This window comes from Betta splendens, chromosome 16 (genome assembly GCF_900634795.4).
Source record: "Betta splendens chromosome 16, fBetSpl5.4, whole genome shotgun sequence".
Lineage (NCBI taxonomy): Eukaryota > Metazoa > Chordata > Actinopteri > Anabantiformes > Osphronemidae > Betta > Betta splendens.
In genome coordinates, this window is record NC_040896.2 from 19,026,839 (window position 1) to 19,054,181 (window position 27,343).

At 41.0% G+C, this 27,343-nt stretch overlaps 1 protein-coding gene across 2 annotated transcripts in view; it reads left to right on the forward strand.

Annotated features, from left to right (window-relative positions):
- Positions 1-1,391: 1,391 nt before the first annotated feature.
- The window catches only part of LOC114843194 (zinc finger protein 236-like), a 30,573-nt gene continuing 4,621 nt past the window's right edge, over positions 1,392-27,343 (forward strand). Inside the window, exons 1-27 of one of the 2 annotated variants that reach the window (XM_029129491.3) lie at positions 1,392-1,518; positions 2,741-2,880; positions 4,838-5,002; positions 5,132-5,307; positions 5,641-5,771; positions 7,528-7,700; positions 9,694-9,816; positions 10,695-10,868; positions 11,299-11,476; positions 11,622-11,894; positions 12,453-12,656; positions 12,793-12,925; positions 13,586-13,846; positions 13,957-14,189; positions 14,475-14,576; positions 15,879-16,021; positions 16,911-17,014; positions 18,291-18,442; positions 18,632-18,808; positions 19,142-19,442; positions 21,041-21,144; positions 21,371-21,814; positions 22,720-22,865; positions 24,254-24,485; positions 24,568-24,759; positions 25,357-25,515; positions 27,118-27,275. In XM_029129491.3, coding sequence (XP_028985324.1) covers positions 1,467-1,518; positions 2,741-2,880; positions 4,838-5,002; positions 5,132-5,307; positions 5,641-5,771; positions 7,528-7,700; positions 9,694-9,816; positions 10,695-10,868; positions 11,299-11,476; positions 11,622-11,894; positions 12,453-12,656; positions 12,793-12,925; positions 13,586-13,846; positions 13,957-14,189; positions 14,475-14,576; positions 15,879-16,021; positions 16,911-17,014; positions 18,291-18,442; positions 18,632-18,808; positions 19,142-19,442; positions 21,041-21,144; positions 21,371-21,814; positions 22,720-22,865; positions 24,254-24,485; positions 24,568-24,759; positions 25,357-25,515; positions 27,118-27,275 — 4,830 coding nt within the window. In that variant the 5' untranslated portion in view covers positions 1,392-1,466. The remainder of the gene's footprint in view (positions 1,519-2,740; positions 2,881-4,837; positions 5,003-5,131; positions 5,308-5,640; positions 5,772-7,527; positions 7,701-9,693; positions 9,817-10,694; positions 10,869-11,298; positions 11,477-11,621; positions 11,895-12,452; positions 12,657-12,792; positions 12,926-13,585; positions 13,847-13,956; positions 14,190-14,474; positions 14,577-15,878; positions 16,022-16,910; positions 17,015-18,290; positions 18,443-18,631; positions 18,809-19,141; positions 19,443-21,040; positions 21,145-21,370; positions 21,815-22,719; positions 22,866-24,253; positions 24,486-24,567; positions 24,760-25,356; positions 25,516-27,117; positions 27,276-27,343) is intronic. The other variant, XM_029129492.3, reaches the window with a different exon arrangement.

Below are 27,343 nucleotides of genomic sequence, written 5' to 3' on the forward strand. Positions count from 1 at the left end.
GAGGATTTGTCCATACAACAGATGTGAATCTATTTATAGGAATATTATATGTTAAGGTTGCACATAGTCGTGGAACATGTGTGTGTTTATGTGTTTTTGAACTTACTTGTTTTTTTCCAAAGCAACTGCTATGAAAACTGAAAATAGTGACACGTGGTTCATCAGCAGCACCAGCGGTTTCAATTGTTGTTTCTGTGAAATTCATTATATATAGATATTTCCATCACCTTCCAGTGTATTTCACATTCATTTTGGTTTCTGTTTTCTAATGTTCTTACTCTCTCTTATCAAAGAGATACAATAAAAACATAGAATTTCAAATCTATATTCTCTTGTTCTATTATAATAAAAATATTATAGTAAATATTCTGCCAACCAGTGTTGTTGTATATCCCATCAAGAGTCCCTATCCAGGTTGACTGAAAACAAAAACTTGTTTGACTTGTTGTTGTGAATGCATGAATAAGGTGTCATCAATACACCTACACCGACTAACAAGGTTAAATGTTTAAAATATGACATAATCAAGTCCCAGGGATTTAAAAAGGAGTGTGTGTGTGTTGGGGGTGAGGGGTCGTGCAGTTGAAAAATGAGTCCTAAACCGGTCCGATCCCATTTCACCCACTCACAAACATCTTAACAGAACAAACATAACAGAACTATTGGCCTATAAATTATCATAGCCATTCCTTACTCCTTGCCTCCCTCTGCTGGTGTAACGGTCAGTAAAAACATTTTACAACTTGCCATATACATTTCAGTTTTTTTTGTTGTTTTTTGTTTTGTTCTTTATTCAGCAAGCTGTAGTCTGTGACACTCACTTTAAAGTCAAGAACTAACATATTAACATTTATATATTATATTTATTTTATTATTTGTTATTAAGTTTACAGTTGCTTCACTATACAGTTAAATCTGCTTATAAATGTGAATATAATCTAAATTTAACAACGGATGCAATTACTAATTATTTTTAGAATGTTGAGTTTTGTGTACTCTCATATACAAGCCATCTGGGGAGTCATATTACCGCAAAACAGAATTGAAGACCTAGGTGCAGACATGTTACACATTTTATACAAATATAAAAACAGCCTACATAATGTTCCAGTATGTTTTTAAAATAAATTAAATAAATGCAATAACATTATTTGGAAACAGAAAGATTAAATGGTCAGTGAAGGCAATGTTTTGTAAATAGGATTTCCTTCACTAATGTACAAAAACATGTTGTTTGCAAACATATAAATTGACTTGATTACTTTATAATTCGTAATAAATGGCTTTGTGATTGTTTTTGTTGCGTGTGCACCTGTAGACGCGGGTTCACCCGAGCGGACGGTAGGTGTCGCCCTACTCCGCGTAGCTTCGGCGTCTTCATGGGATCTGCTGCTGACTCCAGTTGACCGAGTCGCCATTTTGAAAAGCAAACCGTTCACAGCACACCCGCCTTGAGTACTGGAACTATGCCGCGGGGCCGGCCTCGCAAACTGAGAGTTAAAAGCAACGACGATACAGGTAACAAGTACCAAAATGTAACGAATAAAAAATACAGATTATGGGCTACCCAAATAACCCGGTATATTTTGGACAAACATCTCCGCCGCTTATATAATAACACTTCAATGTAGTGTATATAGTCCCCGGATATAGTATTGCGGGTGGGCTTTGCTTTGTGCGGCGAAGGAGTGATTGAGGCGGAATGATATTAATAACATTTCGGTGGCTCTTCTTATTGGCTTCCAGTCTAAATTGGTGTCCGCGAGAGCGAGAAGAGCACCGCGGCGTCGCGTGCCGTCAGTTAACGTTCGCTGTTCACAACAAACATTTCTTTATTAGCAATCAATCGTTAGCTTGATTGTTGCTAACTAGCTCGCTTTGCTATCGTTAGCACCGCGGGCTAGCACGCTAGCCATTGTTATTTTGCTCGAATGGTGCAGCGTAAGCGAGCGCTGTCCAGCGACGGTGGGAGAGCGAACAGCGTGAGGCTATCGCAGTAAACGAGCAAGTAGCCAAAACAAGTTGGGACCCAGTGAAAGTGCTGCGGTGCTGTCGGCTGTCATCAGGGAAATACGCTGTCCAGCATAACGGTGGTTTGTTATGGTGAGAGCGTAACTGATAACCTTAGCACCTGATGGATGAACTGTAGTGGACGTCTGCATCGCCACGACATAACATAAGTAACATAAAGTTGACCGATACCATAAACGCAGCCCGTGACGTTTCCGTCATTGCGAAAACCAAACCTCGTATAAACACTTGCATAATCATTTAAGTGGACGATAAAAAGTAAAGGGAGTGAAAGCGAATGAAAACATTAAGGTTTAAGTTCAACGGTCCTAATAAAGAAATAATAGAGTATAAGGAGTTGTGGGATTTAATCATCTAATGTTATGCTCTGTTTTGACAGTGAAATCACTCGAAAATCAACTTAAATGCTTATATGAAAGTTATCAGAATACGAAGTTTATAATAATTCCTGTCTATGCAAGTCAAATATACTTTTTCCACTTAATTTCCCTTCTGGATCCATACACCACCACTACCATGGCATGTGAATTAATTGTGTGTTCTTATGCTGGTGTGTGTTAACATTCACTGTGTACCGTTTATTTCCCATGCAGCCACTGAAGAAGCATCCATGCAAACAAAGTGGCCTGCTGATAGAGATATTGTGTTGTTATTGTCAAGAGAAACCTCTCGAATCAAATAGAGATACTCAAGCGCTCCCTCTGCTCAGATGCAGATCCCAGTGACGCGAAGGTGGACAGTTTCAGCGATGGGGAGCTCAAGGACAAGAAGTGCACGATATGCTGTCAGGTCTTCACCACTGAGAGCCAGCAGCAGAAGCATCTCCGTGAGCATGAGAGCAATGATAAGGTAAGGGCAGCGCACAAGTGGTGGCAGTCATAGCAATAAAGTGAACACTGAAGCAGTTGAAGCAGCTTGCAACCTTTACTTATTCAACAGAAGGTCAGAGAACCATGAGCACATGTATTTGAATTTATGCCACAATTCATCATATTTAGATCTTGACCTGACTAGTCACTAGCCACATCACATCTCTGCTTTCCAAGCAGCTCTGCTGCAGCAATTGAGATTGAAGTGTTCAGTATATAGTATATGTCTGGTTTTGTTTTTTTACTCATGGGGGAAAGAGAGGAACCTCTCCATCTGACATTGGCACCTTGAGAGGATAACTGTCCTGATGTAGCGGACTATTTCCTTGCCAAGGTAGCACCTTCCCCTGGTGATCTGAGATGCAAGTGTCCTGGATTATTCAGCCCAAATCACAAGTTTAAAATTTAAATGGTATTATCCTACTTTGAACGGTATTGTTTTCTGTCAGCCTACTTTGACAGTCACATATTTGATGCCAACTACTACCAGTCTATTTGAAATATGTATTTACTAGCAGCACGCTGGACATGTCCAGGGTTATTTACATATGCCAATGTTCCTAGTGTTTACTAGAATTAATTCTGTACAGTGGAGAAACACAGACTTTGCATTAAATCATTGAAGAAGCCATCTGTGTTGAACTGGACCTTACCAAATGGGCAAACCAATTTCACTCTTATGGTTGCTGCTTGGGGGATAAACACACGAAAGGTGCATACCTCTGCACAAAAAAACATCCTTCAGCGCCACAAACCCTAATAGTTTCTTATCCACCCTGCACTGTTGGCAGCGCTCTCCCTCTGTGCTCATAGCAGTAGCACAGCAATATTATCAGATGTTGAATCACACGTCTGTTGTGCTGTAGTGGCCACTCACCAATAACAGTGAATTAGTTTTAGTGGCTATTTATTCATATTCTATCAGTCTAAATTGTGTGAGGCTACATAGGAAAATCCCCAAATATGCATTATTATTGAGTTATTGCTATAATTCAAACCCAGTCAGAGGTGACTCTTTTTTAGCCTTGAGAGATAATGAGTTGTTGCCCATGTTACTGATGCTGTTATATGGTGTGAAGGATGTTCCTCCTTCTCAACAGAGCATGCTGTGATGGTGCTTTTTACGCGATTGTGGGCTGCCTCCCTTGGAGTAGGCAGTGTTACTGCTCTTATTTGTATTAGAACATCCTCTTCCAAGAAGTAATAGATGGCTTTTGTTGGGGAACATCATAACAGCACACACAGAACAATTCTGAATGAATTAATGTTGAGTAATGCACAATTTTATTAATTTATGCTTCCAGGTGTCCTTCAGTACACTCTCCTCTCTCCATTTGTAGTCACACCCTTGGCTTCTGTCCTTTTTATATTTATTTGTACTAACTTTTAATACAAAATTGCAAATAACAAAGGTTACGTCCTTCACTATCAGCACCACAGTCATAGAGCAAACCCCATCACATGCCCCTGATTAGTTCTCCTCTCGTAACCATGTTAGCAGCTGCACCTGTAGCTGTGGGTCATTTTCAGCTTCAAGGCCACTGTCCTCTCTTACGTAAGCACTGTCTCTCCAGGTTGAAGAGCAGTAGCCTCGGGGCCTGCCACTCTGAGTAAGACTCACCGGTGTCAGTATAGCCTGCAGTATTCACTACAATAAAAATGCTTCCAGTCCACTGTGGTTCAGAGTTATTTTTCTGTTGTATTTCCACTTTTGCTCTTCTCTCCTATAACAAAAACTATAGCTGTAGTTAAGTGAGTTAACATCTTCACTGAAACGCAATAGTAGTCTTCTGTTTTGCATGTCTACATCACTCTCCAGTTTCTCTAGACTTAAAATAATCAAGCTTAAATGTCTGCATTACCAAGGACAGTGTCTGATGTACACAATTTTAATTGCAGTGCATTTTTCATCCTCACTTCTTTCCTCTCACTTGCAGCCTCATCGATGTGACCAGTGCCCACAGACGTTTAATGTGGAGTTCAACCTTATACTCCACAAGTCCACACACACAAACTCTGACTTCACCTGCCCTGTTTGTAATAAAAGGTTCTCCCGCATCGCCAGCCTCAAGTCCCATATTATGCTACATGAGAAGGAGGAGGTTAGTTAACCTACCAATGATTGGAACTATCACAATTACCATCTACTGGCCCTGTATAAAGAGCCTTATTGCTGCATCTGTTCTCTTTTGTTCTGTTTCATGTCTTTTTCTTTGTTGTAAATCTTTCAGAATTTGATATGTGTGGAGTGCGGAGATGAGTTTGTTCTCCAGAGCCAGCTCTCTCTGCACTTGGAGGAGCATCGCAAGGAGCTGTCAGGCATCAAGGTCTACACCTGTAAGACCTGCGAGAAGGAGTTCAAGACGTCCGCACACCTCAAGGAGCACATGAAGAGTCACAAAATGAGGTTGAACCGGGCTTCAAACCATAATTTAATACTTCTGACCAAGACAGGTGGAATAAAAGCTTGAAATATAATGGAAAATATAAATCAGACAGCTAGCAAAACACTTTTTCTTTTGCAGTGGGTGAAAATCTAAGACTTAATGTAAATTGTAAAGTGTCATCACATTAAGAAAACTATATAGCACTAAGAAGTTCTCCCCTTTGTTGATTAATCTGTGTGAACAGAAACATTTCTGCCAAAGAAATTGCCTTTACCTTAATGAAAACTGTATTGATGATCTGGGATTGTCTATTAGTTTATGATTTGTAAAATTGTTTTGCTTTTCACCCACAGGCCGCTCACCTCTAGTTCCAGAAACTACAAGAAATCCATCGACCGCAGCGGATTCACCAACGGCTGCCACCACTGCGGAAAGGCTTTCAAAAAGCCCAGCCAGCTTGTGCGACACATACGAATACACACAGGTGAGTTACTAAGCACAGATGAGAGAATGGCATGCTGAGGTCTCAGAGGTCACATTCACATTCTGTGATTCCTACCAAGGTACAGTAAAAACTCGAAGGACACTTCCACCTGCCAAAAAACCTGAAGTGGGTGTCTGCTAAGCCATGGGTGGGCGCTGGCACCGGCTCAACAGCCTGCTGTTTTATTGTAGGTCATGGGTACAGCTGGGGAATTTTTCTGTGTGTAGGTGGTATTGTCATAGTTGTTGCATAGAGTTGCTAGTTTTGTGTTTTGATTTTAGTTTTAGCGGCTCCCTAATTAAATTCCACATTGTTATATAACCCTAGCTGCAGGTGTCACCATTGTTTGAGTCAGGACCTACTTTAATTAGGTTCCATTCGATTATCTGACTTCTTGTCGTACACTCTGTTTCTGAGGGACTGTACACCTCAGCTCAGTGCATCATTAAACCGTCATGAGGAGACGTTGTGTGGGTAGAACTACGATACACTGCTTAAACTCTAATCTTGTTCTGTAGCTGTGCTGTTCTTGAGTCCCTCAAGTTGAAGAGATGCAGCCATTATCTTCCACCCACTTGTTGTTTGCACATCATCCACATGTAAATTTGTTTGCTTGCTTGCTGACTAAATGTGGTCGGATGTTCATTTTTTTTGTGCTTTGAATCTCAAATAGCCCTTAAGCTGATGAGATGAAGAGTCCCTGTGGGAAACTACACACACTTTAAGTCACGCACACTGGATGCGTCATCGTTCTCTCAATCTTTCTGACGCACAAAGGAATAGGTAGATTGTTTTTGACTCATCCTTATCAACACCGGAGATACACACAGTCAATATTAAACTGCTCATGCACATGTAGGTCATACTATATATTAGAATACGTTACTATAGAAACAGACTTAGAAAATATGTTTAGTATAGTTCTAAAGATGGAACCATGGTGTTTATTTCTACAGAGGGAATAAAGAACATATTTACAAACCATCATCATCAGATTTAGTATCCATTGAGTTTATTTGAAGCTGAAGTAGTAGTTTACCTTTTTTACTTGCTTTCAGTGCACATGAATCCTTTTCTGTTTGTCCAAAAGTCAATGTCTAACGTCTGTATGAATGTCCACTTCTAGGTTAGATTTGTTAAACATGGTCTAGATTAATAATTCAAAAAGTAAAAAAGACTGTTCAGTATATCTTCAAGGCAATTTCTGAGCTTTTTGTTTGTGGAATCCAGTGTGTTATTCACAAACATACTCCTTAGTTAGCAATGCAAAAAACAACAGCAGATGTGGGGGAATATTCAGCCATGAAACAAAACTTTATAAAAGTGTGTTCAGAACGCACACACACACACACACACACACACACACACACACACACACACACACACACACACACACACACACACACCACAAACTGCAAACAATCCGGCAAGGTTGAGATTTTAACCAATACATCATGATCTGAAGGATCTTAGTTACGTGATTAGATTTTCTGAATCTGCTTCCTCTGTATCAGCAGTCAAATGAAATATGAAATGTCACTACTTAATAAATGAAAAATGTACTTCACTACAATACGTAAGTTATTGTACCTAATTATCTTTATGCACTGGACTTAAGTGTTGCAATGTTAACTTTAAAAACTAGACATGAGACATGAAGACAACCCCCAGTGTTTGACCCTATTCACTGTTTACCTTTATCCATGAATTCCGCTTCTTACCCTTCTAATGGCTGCTCTTTTACCTTATGCTGCAGGTGAGAGGCCCTATAAGTGCAGCCACTGCGGCAAAGCTTTCAACCAGAAGGTGGTGCTGCAGACTCACATGGTGAGACACACTGGAGAGAAACCTCACCTCTGCATGTTCTGCCCTGCATCCTTCTCCCAGAAAGGAAACCTACACTCCCATGTTCAGAGAGTTCATTCTGAGGTAAGAAGGTGCAAAAACAGTGCATATCAAATATTTAGATATTTTACCCCAGCTGCATCCCTGCAACAAATTTACCCACAAAATATCAGTAGAAAACTAGTGAGTGTTTCAGCTGTGTTTGGCTGAGTCCCAGCAGGAAGTAAAGCTCTTTAATAAATCAGCTAATCCTTTTAAATTGATTTTTCGGAGAGGCACAGAAAATAAATGGAAAAAGTTTGGGTTTTGCAAATAGATTTTAAAATGTTGCAGCTCTTCCAGAGAAAATGTATCAGTGCTTTACCTGAGCTGTTTGTACTGTTTACCACCCATCAATCCTCCAAAGGGTCATGAGGTGCTGGAGCCACTCCCAGCTATCATCTGGGTAGGAGGTGGGGTATTTCCTGGACAGTTCACCAGTCCATCACAATTAATTGAGTATAATTTATTTAATTTAGTTTTTTTTTCCAAAACATTTCTGTGGCTTTTTGTACATCCCCTTTGCTCACAAACCAAATTACCAGCCCCTTGCTCACAGCGTGTTGCACTTCATGCAACAGGGCACCTTGCCATATTATTTGTCTGTTGGAAAGGAAATTGTAGCTCTTTGTTCCTCATTTTGTTCTTGTCCCCTGTAAGCACTTCACAGCAGCCAGTTTTAAAGAGGCGTGCTGATTTATCCAACCTAATTTAGCCTGGACTTTGGTCTTGGCCACTGCTTTCTCACTGAGGTCACTTCCTCACTTCCAACTGTGGTTGAAGTATTGCACAAACTAAAGTGGACCCAAGGTTCTCAGATGTTCATGTTGACACATGATGAATTGCTACTTGTGTTTGTGTGTGGGACTGTTCATTGTTATGGTTTGTTGACACGGCATGTTAACGGGGTGTGTGACCGTAATGGGAGAAGTTGTTTGATGACTTCCAGTAGTGTGGCTGCAGTCTGAATCTGATCGGCTTTCTGGTAACCTGTTTGTAAACCAACACAATTCTCTACAGTACTGTAGGTCCCCAATCAGTGGAATTGTCACAAACTTTACTGCTAGTTCATTTCACCAAGACAAACTAAACCTTAATAAAGCTGGAAGTATAAAAAGAGGGCACAACATGCCATTGCCATGTTTATTATCTTTAAATCCTGCACATATATTTAACTGCAATTAAACATAATCTGTGCCTTTCAGTGGTTCAGTGGGTTGTTTTTCCCAAAGCTTTTTTCATACTTTTAACATCATTGATTAGAACACATTGAAGTGTTTCTTTTCCCCCCACTTGCTAACATGATTGCATAGGCAATGCTAATCGGCCACGATGGGCCAGCTGATTAAATTACCCCGGAAAGCTAAACAGCGGAACCGTATCTAATGCATCTAGCTTTTACATATTTCCTGCACCTAATATTTTATACATGGTTTATAAATGTTTTGAATTTTCTTCAATTTTCACTCAACAAAATGTCTACTTGTTATTTTTGCCATGTTTCTTGTGTTCCAATCAGAGATTTTTTTGTCATTTCATCACTGTTGCCATGTCAACCTTTACTCTCTTCACTGGCTCCTTTCGTGACATCTCTTCTTTGTCTTTCCCTTCTTTAACAGTCCTTTACTCTGACTTAAGGATTCCTAACACTTCACTAAAAGCACTCATCTTGAAACAGCAATCCTCCTGTGTCCTTCATTCTTTCCTGTGTATTCTTCACCTGGTCTTCTTATTTTTAACCCAGCTGCCATATACTGCCATGCACTCACACTTTCATAAACATTCTTAAGATGACTCTGGGGTTTATGCACCTTACTTCAGTCCCTGTACATCGATCTTCCACTTCACTTGTGGTTTTATCCTTGTGAAATGGGGAACTTTCTTGTACTTCTTTAGGAGGACCCACATCTTGCTGATATTCACACAATTTCTTGGTTGAGTTTTCCTAAACCTGCAGAACCTAGTGAAATGTCTATGGACGTGCCCTGTATCCCAAGCCTGTTGAGGATAATATGTTGTTGTTTATGTTCTCTTACAGACTAAAGGGGTACCACTGTTCCCATGCATGGACTGCAGCTGTGTATTTAAGAAGCTGGGTAGCCTGAATGCCCACATCAGCAAGATGCACATCTCCGTGATTGAGGTGCCCAGTAGCACTCCTGTAAGAAATGAATTCTTGACATTCCGATGTAGAGGATTGTTGAGATATTGTGGTTATAAAAATGTCCCAAAATGTCCCCTGATTTACAAAAAATGTAATTTGTAAATCAGGAAGGTACAGGCTTTATTTTTAATCACACAGACAGATGCTTTGCAAATTATGTTGATAATATACTGCCATATTCAAAATATTCTTTTGGAATGAAATTGACTAATAATAAATCACAGTCACGAAACTTTAATTTCTCATGGAGGCGCCATGCCACTTTTCAAATCTGTACAACAGCAAATAATTGTGAAATAGTTGTTGTACTTATCCAAAACAAGTACAAGATCTTTATTTCACATCCGAAATCCTACTAGTGCTTGTGTATGCCAATCACATCACCTCTTTTATTCAAAGAGAATAATGCTACTTTGACGAGATATTTTTTAGATATTTTTTTAGAGGAAAGAATTTGTATTAACTTTTTTTTTTTGGCATGTCATTATGTGCACCCTGCCGCCAATGTCCGTGCTCCAACAACCCTGAAAGCGTAAGCTGCATTTGCAAGAGCACCACTCTACTCTAATTTTCTGCCGTTCTGCCATGAAGCAATCAAGCCTGTCTGCCAAATTTGACCTGGCATTAAATGTGAAATGCAGCAGTTAGTCTGCCAGTCCTCCCAGTGATTTTCTAGCTTGTTCATAGCAATCCTGATAATGTGTCAGCCTTCTGTTGTGTTTGAAATGTAATGATTTATTAATTATTATAAACAGTTTAGTAATATTACCAATACCCTGCTACTGAAAGGTTTTCGCTAATATTCAATTTCCACTATAGAGAATAAAGTCTTGCTTGCATACTCTATAGAATTCTATCTACTTGTATTATTTTAGGAGGCAGAGGCAACAGGTCAAGGTCCTGTGGGGTCGGAGGGTGGCGAAGGGGTGACAGATGTCATACAGCAGCTTTTAGAGTTGTCTGAACAGGTCAGTGGGGAGACAGCTCAGCCCCAGGTTCCTGAACCAACCATCGCCATGGAGACTGCCATCAACCAGGACATCCTGCAGGTAAGTGCATCCAAATTAGATTTATGAGATTGTCAAAACAAAGTTCAGTAGCAATCATAGTCTTGGACATGCAGCGTGTGTGCGTATGCAATGTGTGTGCACAATGATTGAATAGCTAGCTTGAATAATAGGATTTTCGCAGCTGTATCACTGTTAACAACACATTCAAGTGAGATATAACAGCCGGAATTAACACCAGGATATTTTATTGATGAATGTTGCTGGAGAGTTAAATAGAGCCACCACTTTGCAACACAATAGCAGCTCTGTTGCTGGTCAGTTTTTGTTGATAATTGCCACATTATCATACTTGTATTCAGTGTACCTGCACTGTTTGACTTGCATTTCCATGCCAGTTTCTTTTACATACAGCAGTGTGTACTCTATATTTACGATGTAGCACCCAAGCTCTTTTTTGTTCTGTTCACAGCAAGCTCTGGAGAATAGTGGCCTGAGCGTGGTCCAGCCACAGGGTGACACTGCGTCCAGAGAGCTACAGAACCAGATCACTGAGGGTGCAGCTGTGGAACACAAGAAAGTACAAAATCCAGACAAACTGGCAAGAGAGAGGAAAAGGAGCATCATCAAGAAGCCTATCCAAATGCCAGGTAAGCAGTATGTTCTGTCAGTTGAGTTTTACGTTCTCGTTTCAAATAGAATAACTAAATGTTTACATGTGTGAAACTTCATCTGCAGCATCAGTCAGCACATAAAACCTCAGATCAGCTGCTTTATCTTCCTTTTGCGTTCCAGGCTCCATCAGGGAGGAGAATGGCGTTCGCTGGCATGGCTGCCCATACTGCTCCAAGGAGTTCAAGAAACCCAGCGACCTTGTTCGCCACATCCGCATCCACACACACGAGAAGCCTTTCAAGTGCAAACAGTGTTTCAGAGCTTTTGCTGTCAAGAGCACCCTCACGGCACATATGAAGACACACACTGGTATCAAGGCCTTTGAGTGTCAGTGCTGCTTGAAGTGCTTCTCCACCTCTGGCAGCATGAAGGTTCATATGCGGCTGCATACAGGTAAGAATCAGGTCCACTCTGTGAAAAGGTCACAATTAAAGGCTAAATTACTGATAAAGCTGTTCTAATGTCACAGCATGCCAGCTGTTACGCCAACACAATTACTCACTTCAAGCTCTTTCAACTAATAATCTTTGGAGGGTATTACAAGGATGTTCTGATTCCTAGTAGATGTTATGTTTAACTATGGAGCTATTACAGAACGTGCACCTGTAGACTTTCTACTGGCATCACTCTGTGTTTTTCCTATACGCTCAAGTTTACACATTTTTTCACTTATTTGTGCTATCATTTGGTTGCATACGACCATAAATTGTCTGCTCCTGAAAGGCTTAGTAACTTTTCATAGTCAGAAGGTGAATCAAAATGCAAGAGCTTCTTTTTTTCTTTTTTTTCTTTTATTTCGTTATTTTGTGACTAATAGATTATTGGTTTAGATTAAATTAGGATTAATAATTTACATTCTTACGTTTTAGGTAATTCTGATATATTTTGACCATGTTGAGGTAAATGTGTCACGGTTAATAAATGCTGTTTTTTCTTCTTCATTCTCCCTAGGTGTACGGCCTTTTCCCTGCCCTCACTGTGACAAGATCTTTCGTACTTCAGGCCACAGAAAAACACACATTGCTTCTCACTTTAAAAGCTTGCAGCAGAAGAAGCACAAGTTTCCACGGAAAACAAACAAAGCCAAAGTATCAAAGAATAACATACCTCTGCCTGACATCCCCCTGCAAGAGCCCATCCTCATTACTGACTTCGGTAAGATTCATGTTGACTTTCGGGTAGGCTTTTTTTTCGGTGAGGAGTTCAGAGGTTGTGCCTTTGTTTGTGCACTAATTAAACATCTTTTCACACAGTCACAGCTCAATGTCCCTGTTTACATGTTGCTTAACAGGCCTCATCCCATCTCAGAACCCTCGCCTAGCTTTCCAGCAGTATCTGGAGGTGGTGGGCAGTGATCGGCCTTATAAGTGCCAGTTCTGTAGCAAGGCATATAAGAAGTCAAGTCATCTGAAACAACATGTCAGGTAAAACATTTTTGTAGCAATTTAATAGGGAGTAAAGGTTTGTGTACTATCTTGCCCTTTTCCACTAGTATTTTAGATGTTGCTGGTAATTCATTGATTTGCTTGTACAATGGGAATATTAATGGCAAGAGGCCAGAACAGCCAATAACATAAATGTTAACTACATGTTTCTCAGAAATATAGACTTGGAAGTCACACAGCTACACAGGCAGAATAATATCCGTGTTCAGTCTTCAGATTGCGATTTGACACGCATTCCAGAGAAAGAGGAGATGAGGTAACAGAGCGCGAAAAAGGACGATGTGTTGACAGAGATGAAGGATTTTGTCTGAGTGGTTTGACTGTGCCAGTGGAGGGGATATTAATTTGATGCAACGCTGGAAAGATTGGAGGGAACGCACACATAGTGTGCAGGGGAGAAACATCTGGAAGAAGACCCATCATTTCCCATCTAAACTAATAATTTGTTAAAATACTCATTTCCCTTTTTTGTTGTTCAAATGTTATGTCAAAGAACCACATAGAATAGCTAGCGTAGTCAGTGAGCTATTACTTTTTTAGCCTTGGCATTGCTGACAGCAGCATTATTTTTTATATTGTTAGGTTCTGTGACTTTGTACTTTGTACCACTCAACTCCTAATGGCAGTTTAAAATCACAGGTCTCACACAGGAGAAAGACCCTACAAGTGTGTGCAGTGCAGCCGGGGCTTTGCCTCCTCCGGCGTGCTCAAAGCTCACATTAGGACACACTCAGGCCTTAAAGCGTACAAATGCCTGATGTGCGACACAACGTTCACCACTAGCGGCAGCCTGAGGCGCCACACGACGACCCACAGTGATCTGCGACCCTACATGTGCCCTTACTGCCAAAAGACCTTCAAGTCTTCTCCCAACTGCAGGAAGCACATGAAGACGCATAGGTTTGGACTCTCTCAGCCTACTTTCATATGCTTCAAACAACTATATATACACCGACTCTCTCCACCACTATGATAAATCTTTGATCCAGTTGTTCTAATATGTTCTAAAGGTATGAACTGGCCCAGCAGCTGCAGCCCCAGTCAACCGAGGACCCCTTGGGAGCGGGCACAGTGACCCATGATATACAGGTGGAAATAGAGGGAGAGTCCCTCCAGCAACCACCTGCCTCTTCAGCAGACCAACAGAGCATGCTGGGACTGGGCCAGACAGACGTTGTGAATGGAGGTCAACAAGTGACACTGGAGGCGCCTCTTACTGACCAACCACTAGTACAAGGAGAAGGTAGGAACAGCAGAATATAGAAACTGTAGCTAAATACACCACCTACCTGCTGATGAAAATGATAATACAGTATAATAAATGATAAAAACTGTTTACAGTATAGTTAATGACCTGAAGGACACAACAAAGATAACACTAGAGCGCTGCACTGACTAACATGCTGGTTAAGTGCACTTACAATGTGCCTCTTCATCCTGGAAAAGTGAAAATGTCAATTAAAACATGTTTATTGCAACCACTTAAACTAGATAACCTATTGAATTGTCTTTTTCTCTCTGTGGACAGACTCCTATGTAAATACACAACATGCTTTACCTCAGAATCTCACCCAGTTTGGGGCACCAGCCCTCCCTCAGTCTGGCTTTGATCAGCAAGCTCTAACACAAGGTAAGAACACACAATAAAAGCATGGAAGTCAGCCAGTGACTGAGTGGGTGTAGATTACCACAGAAAGGTAGCGCACATGCAGGTTTCTGATTTAAAGTGAAGATAATAAAAGATGCTCAGCAATTAAATGTGCACCCAGGAAGAGCCACTGTGGTTGTATGAATAAAATCAGAACGATTCCCAAAACAGACAGTTTATTTGTATGTGTTCCATGGATTTCTGAACGGGCCTTGCACATCCCATACGTTCCTGCTTTTCTTTTTTCTGTTCCTTTTCAAACACATGACTACTGGTTCATTACCATCATCTAACTCAGTGCTCCCCAAACGTTTTTTGGGCCAGGGACCAGTTTAATGTCACACAATATTTTCATGGACCGCTCTTTATGGTATGGTGGAAATATGCAGCGAAATAAAATGCTACGATCGGCATTAAAACTGGTATTTTCTAAATGTAATAAGAAACGTGAATCCACTGTGTATGAAGCTTTATTAGCAGCATCTACGTAACATCGCGTAACACGTAGAATGCTTGGTCTCCAAGTGGTGAAGCAGCTTGAAGGCTTAATTGCCTCGTTAGAACCGGTCGCTGCACATTATGCAGAGCGGACTTGGTGCGTGGGAACAACCTGTAATAGGTCCATGTTTCAAGTAGGACTCCTGGTATTGTCTGCTAATGCAGCTTTCTCTTTTGTAGTCGCTGCCTCTTCTTCTGTCTCACTGGCTCTTTTGCGCTGCATAAACGCTTGTTTGCCAGCTTGGAGGTTTTAATTGAGCAGTAATATGTTACCGAGACAGGCGTCTTAACATGCGTCAAGACTAAGATTACGGTAATTTTCCATCAATCACACGCTAAATAAAACGTAAATGGTGTGAGTTGGGATTTCTTTCATTGACCCATGGACTGGTACCAGTCCGAGGCCCGGGGGTTGAGAGTCACTGATCTCACTCACTCAGCTTCCTTTATTACACCTGATTCTGTGTAGTCAGAATAGTCGACTGAGGGATTCATTGCAAGCTGACAGCAGCATGTTCTTTCTAATATATACTGAGAAGAAGCTAGTGCTTAATTGACTCATGAGCTGCATTTGAGGTCTAGACCTTTGCTGGCACATTCTGCAGCATCACAGAATCTGCTACCCTTGATACAACCTTAGCGGTTTCTTCCTTACAAAACTCTACATTTATTACTATTATTATTATTGCAATTATTAATTATGACAAACTCAAGTTCACAGTATGATCATAAGGCAGTGCTTTTAATCAACGGCTCAAGAGTATGTTGATTCTCTTCATCCTCCAGGCTTTGCCATCACCGATTCCAGCTACAATCAGCCCCACTTCTCAACGGTCCAGCAGCTACAGGATTCCAGCACCCTGGAGTCTCAGGCCCTGTCATCCAGCTACCATCCTCCTAATCTGCTCCATGTTCCTAGCGCTGAAGTGGTGAGTCTCGGGTCTTTTAACCCTTGATTACACTGACCTGATCTTCAGTTTTTTGCACTTAAATATAATATAATATATGATTATTTATGATTTTTTTATAGACAGATTTAAAAGTGATTTAGATTTTTTTTTTGAAATTGTCTTTGACCCTGACCTTGCACCTCAGGGTTCATTAAAAAAAAGTTGACTCCGAAATTTGGAGAAAGTAGTAGTGCATATTCTTACATATTAATGGTTTTTAAACCAATCTTCATGAAATTATAAAAAAATGCAAAGATGAAGATTAATGATTTGGTGTGCAAATAGTGTAGATGGAACAGTTTCCTTTGATTGATGAACCACTATAATCAGTGACTGTTCTGAACACTTTATTATCATTTGACCATCTTCCATTAGTTGCTTTTCACTCCAGTTTAAATTGTTCTCATGTATACTTCAAAGTTTGTTTTATATTTTAGCACACAGAGGAGCATACTAAACACTACGCAACCAGCCAATTAAGCAATTTAATTAGTATTAAAATGTATGTCAGTTCTTGCTAGAGATGAAGATGATTAATTATAATTGATTTTGAGTTTGAAGAGTGGTATACGCTACTAGTCTGGCCTTTCTCAATTCTACAATTAGACCTACTGACACCTTTTTATAATTAAAAATCATCTCACTGGTATAAAAAAAACATTAGAAATGCATGTCAGTGTCCGCATTGTAACAGCACAGCATATCAAAGCTTTTCACTTTTTTTACTACATTGCGTCTATAGTAATAAAATGGGAACGATCAAAACAGGTTTTTTACTGAAGTAGGGTATAAAGAAACATTATTAATGTTAAACCACACTTTCCTGTTGAACTGAGTGCAATAACTTGATGTGTTATTGCTGATCCAGACAAATGGACTCCTCCAGCAGAGCAGTCAGGGTGATCTTCAACTGGCCAGTGAGACACAGGACTACCAGGACGACAGTGAGGACAACACAAAGAGAGCCTATAGGTTCGTCATCAGAGTTACTTTGTATGAGTCTAGTCTGCAAGAGTGGCTTTAAAAAGCACTGAAGCACTGGTTCTTTTGAAATCTCCAGTCATGGTAGTTGCAGCTCTTTCGTTTCTTATTCTGCCATTTCTTTATTTCTTTCCTGAAAGGCAGTTTCTACCAGTCTTTTCCAGATCCTTAGCTCTATCCAGTGGTCCAGTTAACATTTACTGGGCATTTTGAGATTTTCCCAGAACTTCTATTTTGTGTTGACTGAGTGACTTCACTTGGACTGAAGGGTGAATCCTTGTAAATTTTGCATTCATGCCATTTTCTTTACCCCTTGAATCCTTTCAACCCACAAACTTTCCTCTTGGCCTAATGCTGTCATAACCACACTGTCATGTAGACACTTTTAATATTATGCTTTAGTCACCAAAGCTTGGTTTCCATAAAATAACTCTTCAGAGCAGCTTAACTATTCAGACTCATGGCTTTTAACTCCAGTTCAACATTTAGGACAAATAGATCTGAAACATTCATCTCTTGTGTTTGACTATGTTCTATGTTCTATCTTCTCAGAACTAAAGTCTGTGGGACAGTTTCTTGTTTAATGTCCATATTCCCGGACTCTTAGTATTAAATGGTCAATCAGTTATTGGTAGAGCACCATAGAGTACCATATATACATAGACATGGCTTGATCTAGTGCTTTGTGTCTGTCTCTCATGGCTTAAAGCTTATATATATCATGATAAGCACTGAACCTGTCTCTCATGGCTTAAAGCTTATATATATCATCATAAGGACTGAGCCAAGGGAAATGCATTGTTTACAGCAATCACAGTGACTGACGTTTATAACTTTACCTGCCTTTATTATCAGTATGTTTATTTGAAACCTCCTCCCAGATAACGTAAAGAACGCGTTAGACCTGCATTCATTTCAGAAATATTTGGCATTTCTGCACTGTGCTATAATATCTCTTTAACAATCTCTCACACCGACCAAAACCTTCTCTGTGTATTGCTTATCTATGCAAAAGATACCAGTTGACTGCAAAGGAACAAATACTGAATTCATCCTGGAAATATGACAAGAAATTGTCAAATAAATGTAAAATGGTATTTTATGGAAAGGTGGTCATTTTAATATTCAACATGCAGAATGTTTTTTTTTAATTTGCATTGAAAACAATAACCATCAGCTCAGTCTGCTGCACCAGACGTTGGTTTAAAATGGACAGTTCATTAAACACGCTTTTGGCATTCACTGATGAGCATTTCTCTCTCTTAAGGTGCAACTGGTGTAATAAGGGCTTCAAAAAGTCAAGCCACCTCAAGCAGCACGTCCGCTCCCACACTGGGGAGAAACCATTCAGGTGTAATCTCTGTGGACGAGCATTTGTATCTGCTGGAGTGTTGAAGTCCCACCTTAACACACATACCGGTGAGTTTGCATTGAAAACAACAGTTTTCAGTTTCCATTATCTTAGCTGCTCAAAATAGACATGGATACAACATATAATGCTGGAATGGTTTAATTAATTTGCACTCTAATGACCAGATGATTTTACATTAAAGCTCTTGTAACAGCCACTTCCTGTTTAAACCTGCTTATCTCATCTCTCACTAACAGGAATGAAGCCCTTTAAATGTAACATTTGTGATGCCTCATTCACCACTAACGGCAGCCTAAACCGACACATGATTATCCACAATAAGTCTTTCAAATGCTCCATGTGTGACGAGAGCTTCAGGACGAGTCTGCTGTGTAAAAAGCATACGAAGAAAGAGCACGCTGTGGAGGAACAAAGTAAGGACGCATAAATGCATTTTGGATGTTTCATCACTTTGTACTGGGCCATAAAAAGATTGTTGTATTCCTTTTAGTTTGATAGAAAATGAAAGAGTTGGAAAATACAAACAGCAATGCTAAGAATATGGGGATAACAGCAGAGAGAGAAACTTAATGGAACAAATCAGCATGGGGCAGATGGATTCGATCAATGTGTGTGGAGTGATTTCCTGCTGTTAGGATATGTGTGAATTCATACTCCAGATTGTTTAAATTTGCATTCAGTGTGATGCGCCTGCTGGAAAGCGTCACCTCCATAATAAATAATAATATTCACTCCTGTTTTGACAGTTATTGGCCTCGAGAGCCAAGATGTTGAAGAAGAGGAGGATGAAGAGGAAGGTGACCAGAAGTCATTAAAGAGGAGAGGTTTGGAAATCATCACTTTCACTGAGGAACAGGCGGCCGAGCTCGCCAAGGATCCTGGTGAAGAGGCATCAGTGTCAGAACGGATCCTCGCCCAGTCCGCCGCAGAGAGAGATCGGATCAGCGAGATCAAGGACAAGACTGTGGAGCTGGAAACAGAACCTAAGTTCGCAAACTGCTGCAGTTTCTGCCCTAAGAGCTTCAAGAAGCCCAGTGACCTTGTCAGGTAATGATATGGATGTTTGAGTGAAGTATAAAGCTTCAGGGACGTTAAATACAAAAGGCCAGACAGCTTGTCAGTACAGAGGTATCCCTGAGACCCAGCGTTAATGTGAGATATCATATATTGGTCCCGGGGAGTTTGTCAGTGGGAGCCTGAGCCCTGGTGATGAGGGTTACAGAAGTTGTGAAGGAAGTTGTGTTAAATTGACGAGTTTCTATTTTTGACAAGCTGTGGCTTCAAGCTTAGAGCTGCTGTCATTCAGCCATGTTTGTGATCCACCATAATGTTCACGGCGAGACACGAAATATGTAAAGCATCAATCAAGACTAGCTTCTCATTCTAATGTCAGTATTTCTCAATACTGTGGCTTATAATTGTGACAGTGTTGTGTAGACACATCAGGCGGCTGATTTATGTGTGTTCTCACTGTTGCCGCACAATGTGTGGTGCCACATTTCAGCTAAACACGTTTGAAATGACAGACAAGCTCAAATGTTTGGTTTGCACACCATCTGCAGTCACACTCACTGATGCTGATGCTGGTGCTCCCACAGGTGCTCTGTGTGAACTATTCAGTCACTTTGGGAAAGTAACATGCATCAAATTACCCTTTCATCACATTAGAGGCTTTAAAGGGGCATATTTAAACAGTTCAATCTTTTTTTTTTCCTCTTACATTAAACAAACATCAAAATCAAACTAACATTTGTTAACTATGCACAAAACAAAAGTCTGTCCTGTCAAAGCAGCTTTTCTCAACAGTTCCATTCACTCACGGCATATGTTTGAATAAATAAGGTAGTTTTGTAGGAGTTTTATACTAATGCAACAATGAAACTTTATAGCAGCTTATCAAAGTACAATAATGTAAAGTACCTATGTTGCTATAGATTTATTAAATTGGACTCATAGTTGTTTTTGTGTTGAAGAGTAATTGTAGAAGGAGTTGCAAAGTATAAACATGCTTTATTTTTCAAAAGCTAGATGAAAACAGAGAAGCCAAACAACAAAATCATAGCCAAATGACAAATGAAAGAAAGAAACAATCATTTTGCCTCTGCAGGTTGGCTGAAAACTTTAATTAGAGTAGCTTTTTAGTAATGAAGCACATTTGTTTAAAACCAATCAGTCATTCAGTTTCAGAGGCGGTTATGTGCCAAAACGTCTGTTTAGATGAGAATTACTATAATGAAGGAGTTGGGAAATACTGGCCTTGTTTGAACCAACAGCATTTAAAAAGGTTAGAGATTGAGTGTAAACATGTTCTCATTGATGGTAAGATTTATTCAATTGTGGTTAAAACAAAGGTGATGAAAAGGCTGCAGCAGTTATTGGACTTGTAAAGTTCTGTGACGTCCTCTAATTAACATTGTTTTAATTTAGTTGGGAAGCATGCTGTGTAAAGTGTAACATCGCATTGAGATATAATAGCAAGGGATGGAGAAGCAACCCATGTTACCAAGCAAACAGGCTGTGTTTGGACAGATCTGTTGTGCTTCAGTTTTTTTTTCAATTATGAACCCAGAACCTGTTCCCATCTGTCATAGTCTGTTGCAATTTATCTGTCCACTTGTTATCTGTCCGTTTGTTTCCCCGTCCAGGCACATACGGATCCATACAGGGGAGCGGCCCTACAAGTGTGATGAATGTGGCAAGAGCTTTACAGTGAAATCCACTCTGGACTGCCACGTGAAGACGCATACAGGTTGGAAGTTAATCACCGGTAGTTTTTGAATAATTAGGCTCTACCATAGAAGCTGCCCACCAGTTTTTCTGACCTGATTGCAGCATGTTCTGGGCTCTTTTTATACTTTCAGAGCTGTGTGATATTTGCAGTAATTAGGACAGTTACATGACTGCTTACTTAACCGAGTGAGACATACGTCTGACAGCTGTGGCTCATTAATGTAACACTCTCCTTTTCTCCGTAGGCCAGAAACTGTTCAGCTGCCACATGTGTAACACGTCCTTCTCTACAAAAGGCAGCTTAAAGGTTCACATGCGCCTCCACACGGGCTCCAAACCTTTCAAATGTCCCTTCTGCGATCTGCGCTTTAGAACGTCTGGGCATCGCAAAACCCACATCCAGTGCCACTTTCGACCTAACGGAGACACCCGCAAGTCCAAAAGGTTGGCCTCGTCTGCAGGTCAGACAGGTCAGGGCCAAGATCCAGGGACAGGACAGGTCGCGGCTTCTGGCCGCAGCCAGCGGCCGCCTGTTTCGGATGCTCTTCAACCTGTGGGTCTGCTGCAGTCACCAAACTCCGACTCCAACATTTACCTGCCTGCCAATCAGGTCCTGACTGGGCAGTTTGACCAGAGTCTGTTACAGCCAGGACTGGTGGGACAGGCTATCTTGCCTGCTTCCATGTCAGGTATGGATTGTAAATGGGTCAGCACACAGATAAAAATAGTTTCTTTCCTGTCTATCGTCCTTTCCATTCTTTACTGTGTAACAGATGACGTTAACCAACACTATAAAACTTGACTTTTATTATCTCACAGACCCCATTTTTCTTACAGATGACTCACATCCAGCGTTTTATTGGCTTTTGGCTTTAATTTATTGTCAGCTGATAATCAGTTCAGTAAAGTCAGGGGGTCAGGGATCGTTATTTCTAGTGTTGGTAGGTCAGTTGAGAATCTTTGGTCAGCATCAGCACTGTTGCTCATGACAATGCTTAAGATGAATTACATCACAGGGTCTTATTGTTCCACAGCAGGATGAAGGGGGAGGTCTTATTATCACTAACCACCTCCAGTTTATGTTCTTTTATGTGAAAAAAAATGGCCAAAGGGGCTCTAAAAGATTCACTAAAAATAATTAAGGCATGGTTAGTAATTTACAATATAATGTCATAAAAAGTTTGTTTTTAGTTTTTTTGCTAAAGCAAAGATAGCGCAGATGGGAACAGATTGAATAGCACTTAGGCTGTTTTGATAGCTCTAATATTGCACTTGACACAAGATGTGCAGTAGTTATGCACGTCTGCAGGGTGTCATCAGTTTTTCTTCTTTCAAATCAACAGTTTTAGACATTGCGGCTTGGTGCAGCAGCATTCTGTTTCTTTGTCTTTTGACTTGTTGTGAAGCCAGTTTGCCTAATATCAGCATAATCATCTAAGGGTGTCTGTCTGTCTGTCTGTCTGTCTGTCTGTCTGTCTGTCTGTCTGTCTGTCTGTCTGTCTGTCTGTCTCTCTCTCTCTCTCTCTCTCTCTCTCTCTCTGTCTCTGTCTCTGTCTCTGTCTCTCTGTCTCAATGTCTTTGTCTGTGTGCGCAGCTGCAGGAGACCTGACTGTGTCTCTCCCTGATGGCCTGACCACATTGGAAGGCATTCACCTGCAACTCACACCTGCCAACCTGGTGTGCCCCAACGTCCAGATCTCTGGCATCGATACCAGCAACATCAACAACATCACGCTACAGGTTACACACACCTACTGAATCTGTTATGGAATATAATCTACAAAAGTAAGGTTAATCAGTTAAGGCTTTCCAGCCAACCAAATAAATTTCAGTTAAGAATAAACTGAAAAATGAGAAAAGTAGCATAACTGCTTTATTGAATTTGATTGTACATGTGTCTGAAGGTGTAGACTGACTGGTTAATTGTAATTTTTACTTCCATCTGTGCTCACTTTTCATATTATATGGCTCCCAACATCTGTTAATGCACAGAACAGAGACTCGAGCCAATTGTGTCGCTGCAGGCTGGTATTCTTAAGTCAACTCTGTATTTTGACCTGTACACCCTGTTCCCGGAGTCACAACTCAGTTTAATCAGAACACAGGGACATCCATCCATTATCCCAAAAGCTTTTCATGTCAGGGGAGGAGAGGTGGGAAACACAGTTGGTCAGCAGTAAATCTGTACAACAATAGGCACCAGGCAACAGCAGCGTATTATTGATAACTGAACATAATGATGCCACCTTTCAGAAATTATTTTTGAAAGCTGGCAAATGAAATAGTATTAGTAAATATGAGCTCAGGCTACAGCCACAGATGTATTATGAGAGTTAGATGGACTCTTGAACTGAAAAGCCAATAAAGTTGCTCTGTGTTGTGAAGCCCATAAAATTCTGCAGCAGTGTCTTCTGCTCTGGCCGCTTATTGGGAGACTATTGCAGGTTACAGCACTGGAGGTAGAGTCTCTTATTACAGTCCTGCCTCTGCATGACGGGTGGAATTCACTGTAAAACTATTCTCACTGTTAGAAGCCCTGAAGTGTAGTTAGATCTCTATCGTTATCCCTGTGACTAAATAAAACAAATGAATCGCGGCACCTAAAACACCACTGTGCTTTAGGGGGTCTTCCTCTGTCACACTTTGGGCGGCAAGCTAAAGAAATCCTTCAGCCCCATAAGTACCACAAGCCTGTGTAGCCTGCAGTGTGTGGAGTGTGTTATGAGTTTTGTTCAGCCAGCTGTGTAAGTAACAAATAAAAATAGAATCTGCTCCACAGGGTACAGGGTTTTATTAAGTAAAAGTTGAATATTGAATTTTGTTTATGCAACATCATCATTACTTCTGATACAACTAATAAAAAGTGATGAGATGTTCGTATCATGTCTTGCGCAGTGGTGCATTTCAGCGTTTCCACTTTAAAGCACATTCATTCAGTTCTTGTTTATATGTTCATATTTCAAATGCAGCTACTTAACAACCCGCATATAAACACACTTCTGAAGAAAGACTGTAGAAAACAAAACATCAGACGTCTTGCCTTGGGTTGTTGTTGGACATACCGTTCTCCCCCCCCTCGTTCAATGGCAGCCTCCCACCTCAACCGAAGCACCTTCTCTGTCTCTCAGATCGACCACACGTTCCTCCAGCAGACGCTGCAGCAGGGCGGGCTCCTCTCCCAGCCGCTAAGCGTGGACACCGGCCTCGTCTCCCACCCTGGCGGCCAGCTCATGTCTGCTGCCGACCCTTCAGTGTCTGCTAACGTTGTCCTCCACCCCCTGCCCAGCCTGGCTCTGGCCCCCTCCACCATCACGCCTGCTCAGGTTACGATGGCAGCCCTTTCCGAGCAGGATCCTGCAGGTACGCTCCGTGGATACAATCTTATTAAGTGACTATCTGCTACAGGCTGAGTAACTGATGCATGGTTTTCTGGGATCTGCAGGTTCTCAGGACCTAAGTCATGTCATTGGCAGCTCTGGACTGGTAGCAGGAGGCGGCAGCAGTCAGGAAATCACACTGACCATCAACAATTCCAGCCTGTCTCAAGCTCTAGCCCAGGTACAGGCTCAGGCCTCAGCTGCTGGTTCCAGCACGGCTACAGGAAACCCTCAGGAGATCACTCTCACCATATCAGGTGTGGACCACTTATACATTACCGTTTGAAACAAAGTCCCATAACGCAGCTATTGATTTCCTCATTCAGTCCCAAACCATTGCAGACCGAGCAAGGAATGAATCCGATAACCAACCCATGGCTCTCTAATTGATAGCCACAAGTTATGCACCTTCTTACGTCAACTCCAAAACAGGCTTTACACTTGCAGTACTGAGTTACTCTGCTGCTGTTATATTTGAGCCCCCTCGAGTCAAATATTATCCTTGGCTGCAAAACATGAGCAGGGTTTTCTCGGGAAAATGTTTTGATTTTCTTTATTCAACATTCTCATTTGTTGAATTTTGTTTCAAAACATTTGGATTAAGGGAACAGAACGTGGACTTGCTGGTAGCTATATTTTTATTGTTTCTATAGAGACTTCAACAAGACATCTAGTGGTGCTTTTATTCACAATTTTCTATAATAGCTCATTATTTCTTGGTCAAAGAAGTGACAATACTGTAGCTCACAGGTTTCTTACATTACAGTAGGACACTTTTCTTCCTCAAGTCAACCAGAAGGGTCGTGTACGCCATCCCGAATGGGGAACTATATATTTTTCTCATACCTTTGCAGGCCAAGACCTGCTCCCCCAGCATGGCAACGGTACTGGGGAAGACCTCAACAGTGGTATGAGGCTGGCGTCTCCACTCAGTAGCCAGCCCACCAGCGCAACCCTGACCATCACCAATGACCACCTCCTACCTCAGAGCCCTGCCAACACGGGAATGGCAGGTACTGTACCGCATGGGCTGCAGACCACTGTTTGCTGCTTGTTACCTTAGTTTGCCATACCCCATGAAAACGTAATTACCTTTATAATCTACCTCTCATATACATAAGCTACTGGATCTGGTAGAAATGAAACGCACTATCATTGTAGCATCCTTCCCTTTGTGTCGTTCTCATTGTTTCAACAATCACTTGCATTCAAATGAGCAAATAGCATAAATACTTTCTGACTTTTAAGTTTGATGCACAGCAGTGAATCTTTAATGAGATAAGCAAACACAACTCACTGCCTTATTTATTATTATCAATGGGGAGTGAAGTGTCTACATGGGGAGTATCTCTAATGTCAGTTCCCCCAGGATAATAATGATCATAAATGAAAAATTAACTCCAATATGTGTTATCCAGTGAAATTGAATTTCACTGCCACACATCTAAAAGTGATTCATCAAAATTGGTTAGGAAATCCTCCTAGAAATTCATCATTACAAATAACCAACTTCTCCAATGCCATCAGGTTTATCTGCATGCCTCTGCTCTATAATTAGTCTCACGAAACACACACACACATACACACAAAGCCACCATGACCTCCAACAAGCCATGCTGAGGAATCTGCTCCACTCATCCATAACATCATTTGACTCGAGGCCACCACTTCAAGCCAGGAGTTCGTCTGTAAAGTGGGAGCTACCCAGCTGGCTGTTGTGCACATATCACAGCAGCCCACTTGAGCAGAATTCATTTGATTGAATGCGCATCTGTACTCAGTGGGAGTTCCTAGACCACGTACGACATGCAGATGATCCCATCGTTTGCAGAATAGGACACTTCTCTTAAAGAGAAGAGGCGGTAGAATAAACAGGCAGTACTGTGTGTGTCACATTAATAAACATAAACTGCACCCCTTTAATGAAAATGCATCCTAAAACCACAACCCTTGGACCACGACCTTGGACTTAATCTGACCTTGGATATTGTATGAGCTGTATGTCATGAAAAAACATACAGTAATTACATTTCCAGCCTCATGACTTTCTTCATTAATATCTGCCCTGAACAAGTGGAAACCATTCCCTGTGGCTCACAGAGACACACGGAGCATCTTTGCTTTTGTTGATTAGGCTGAAGCATCCCCTGTCACTCTGTATATGCAAATGAGGCTCCTCTGGTGCTTTAACTGATATACTGCCTAGTGCTCATTTTTTCCTTTTTCATCAAAATAAATGGCGGCTTGTGCAGCAATAATGTAACGGTGGCGTGTCCCCGTCCAAACATGATGAATATGCCTGCATAAATTTAGTCAGCATGCATTAAGCACCAAAAGTCTTTCAGAGCAACAGGGGAGGATTTGATTTAATAGATGACTCTGTAAATTATGTCTGGATACCAGACATGTTTTTGAGGAAATTGTCTTTTTTTTTTTTTATACCATCAACAATGTTAACCGAATTCTATTTCCAGCAAATGCATTCAAAGTTATATTGTGGCACAGAACACTTGCAGTCTGTTTTATCTTATATTGGTCACGATGCAAAGGCAGTTAGTGATGGGTTGTGGTGGTAAAAACTCACATCACATCTCTGCCTTTCCTTCACCAATCAGTAACCAGCCTGCCTCCGAGCACCACCTTGTCACATACTGCTGCATCCCACAGCCTAGTGATGTCACCAGGAGGCGTGGCCAGTGATGGCAGCGTTACACTGACCCTGGCAGATGCACAGGGGATGCTGGAAGGCGTCACTCTAAACCTCAATCCACAGGTAAGACAGAAGAAGGGAGTGCGGTGAAAATAAAACACATTAGTTTTTTGCTCAGTACTGTAGCTCAT